This window comes from Apaloderma vittatum, unplaced genomic scaffold (genome assembly GCF_000703405.1).
Source record: "Apaloderma vittatum isolate BGI_N311 unplaced genomic scaffold, ASM70340v1 scaffold423, whole genome shotgun sequence".
Classification (NCBI taxonomy): Eukaryota; Metazoa; Chordata; class Aves; order Trogoniformes; family Trogonidae; genus Apaloderma; species Apaloderma vittatum.
In genome coordinates, this window is record NW_009707281.1 from 24,187 (window position 1) to 26,660 (window position 2,474).

A 2,474-nucleotide genomic window follows, 5' to 3' on the forward strand; every position below is an offset into this window, starting at 1 on the left:
CGTCCGGAGGAAGGAGATCTGGTTCCCGACAAAGAAGGCGATGGTCACCGCCGGGTTGATGTGGGCGCCGCTGATGTGCCCAAACGCCTGCACCAACGTGCCGATGGCCAGGCCGAACGCCAGCGCGATCTGGAGGATGCTGGGGAGGGCAGACGGCCACTTCAGGGCTGAGCCAAGGCCGATGAAGACAAAGATGAGCGTGGAGATAAACTCGACAAAGACGGATCGAGCGAAGGCCAGGGTTAATATTTCCTTCTTCATGGTGGGAGTGGGTGGAGGGCAGCTAGGAAGGAAGAAAGTTCAGATTTCCTCTGTCTCCAGGCTCTTCTGTCTGCACCCAGTTGTAGGGCCATACCTATCTATATATGCAAGAGCAGCAGGGAGCTGTGTTACAAGGCGGTGGGTGGAGCCGGGGAATTAGCCAGCCCTCCCAAATTATCATGTGAAACTGGAAAAGTTTCCATCTGAAAATAACTTCAGAGCCTCTTGGTGAACCAGTGACTCAGATATTGGTGGTATTTCTTTCTCCTTCCCTCTGCAAACAAAGAGGCCCTATAGGTTGTCTCTGCGGTCGTTAGATAACGCAGTTGCATAACGATGCCGCGCTCCCTCCTCTGCTTTTCCCTTTTACTACCTCTCGCCAGGTTCTGGGTGTTTTGTTAGCTGAGGTGTAGCTGATATTCCCTTCCTCCGTGTGCTTGCAGACTGGAGAGGGCTGTATATTTGTTTGAAGAGCCTCGTGGCCGGTGTTGGCCTGGAGGATCTCTCCCGGGGAAGGGCTCCCGGCGCGCGCGACCAACACGGGGTGTTGGAATGTAAAGCGAAGTCGAGCACCTGGAGCTGCTCAGCTCCAGGGGACAAGCGGCTTACAGTTGTCCTGTGAGCGCAGCGGGGTTTGGGGGATGCTCTGCCGAACCGGGGAGTTGTAGGCAAGCTGGGGCTTTCCTTGCGGTGCCTGGATGGAGGCTGCACAGGGTGGTGGGGCTCAGGTAAGGAGGGTTGGTCACTGCAGAACCTGACCCTGGTCTTGTTCGCTGAACCTCTGCTCTGCCTTACGGAGCATCGGGTGTGGGTTTCGCCAGCGTGTGGGTTGGCAGCCGGAGGGTTCTCACTGCCTGTAGCCAGGGAGGGTGTATCCTACTGCTGTCATCTCCATCTCTTTTCTTTTCTTTTTGCTTTTTAAGCTGTTGCTCAACGAGGTCAATGATTTTGCTCTGGGGAATGCCAGTATAAAGCCACAGGCTTTGCATGGACACAGGCCTGTGTTGACATGTCTCCTTTCACGTTCCCGTGGCACAGCTCTCCATCCTAAATCCGTCCAGCTGCAGAGAGTGGAGTGGGGAGGGTCTTGGCTGTTGGGGACTGAAGTTTTGGGGTGGAAAAATGCTCCCATGACACATAACAATGAATTCTTGGTTCTCTTGTAGTCCTTGCAGCCTTGTGCAAGGATTTTTTCCCCCTAATTATTTTATTTATTTATTTATTAAATGAGTTTGGGTGCCAGATCTGCTCTCCTTGCTTGACTGATTGCATCTTGCCTTTCTCAAGCGATGTCGTGTCTCCGTGGCAAACGCGATGAGCCCAAGTTGGGGTTGTTGGTGGCTGCCACACGTCTCAGTGAGCAAAGCTCTGCATGCAGGAGATCACTAAAATCATTCAAACCCCTTTATAAATTTAAAAAGTCGCATTCAGTGCTGCCTTCTGCTGGGTGTAATCAGACCTGCACATGTGCTGTGGGGCTGAAAGCTCGGAGGGATTCCACTTCAGAGCAAGAAGAAGGGAATTCTCCTTCAGAGTTGATAATAAAAGAGCCTTTCTACTCTGGATGTACCCAAAGTCCTGAGCTCAGCCAACAGACCCAGGGAGTGTTGAGGGACCGAGGATCTGTTAGGGTGTAAGTTCCCAATAATGGTTTTCTCCTGGCTCTGCTGATCCCGGGGAAGATTACAGAGTTAAAATCCAGATCTGTTATCCTAGAAACACCTTGGTCCGCTGGCGTGTTTTGGTGAAAGTTTTGCAAGCTGGTATTTCAAGACACTCTGGCCAGATTCCAGCTGGACTAATTGCTTGCCACTTCCCTTCAGCCCTGTCTGTGGCTCTGGCTGGAGAAAATGCGCCTCTTTCTCGTCCTCCCAACCTTTCCGTTAAGGCTCCTGCCACACGGCTCCCTTGGAGGTGGTTGCGTTTTCCTGCCAGCTCCTCCGCCAAGCGCCTCGCTTCAGCTAAAACACCGCGTTGGGCTGAAAGATGCTCTCCCAGGTTCCCAAGCGTGGGAAATGACCTCCCAGCAAAACCCTCTGGCTGACGAGGCGGTGTAGTCAGCTGAGGCTAGAAAAGACGGGGGAAAACTTCCGGAGAGAAACGAGATGTTTCTCTAACAACATGCCAGGCAAAAACTATTTTCCTGAGGCTGTTGGCTAGACTTCCCTCACTGGGGCATTACTGCTTGGCTTCTCTGGTGTCTACCCGTGTTG

The 2,474-nt window shown here is 52.7% G+C and overlaps 1 protein-coding gene across 1 annotated transcript in view; it reads right to left on the minus strand.

The window, feature by feature from the left end:
• Positions 1-319, minus strand: part of AQP5 (aquaporin 5) — a 3,236-nt gene extending 2,917 nt beyond the window's left edge. Inside the window, exon 1 of the mRNA XM_009866106.1 lies at positions 1-319. Coding sequence (XP_009864408.1) covers positions 1-261 — 261 coding nt within the window. The 5' untranslated portion in view covers positions 262-319.
• Between the last annotated feature and the right edge of the window lie 2,155 nt (positions 320-2,474).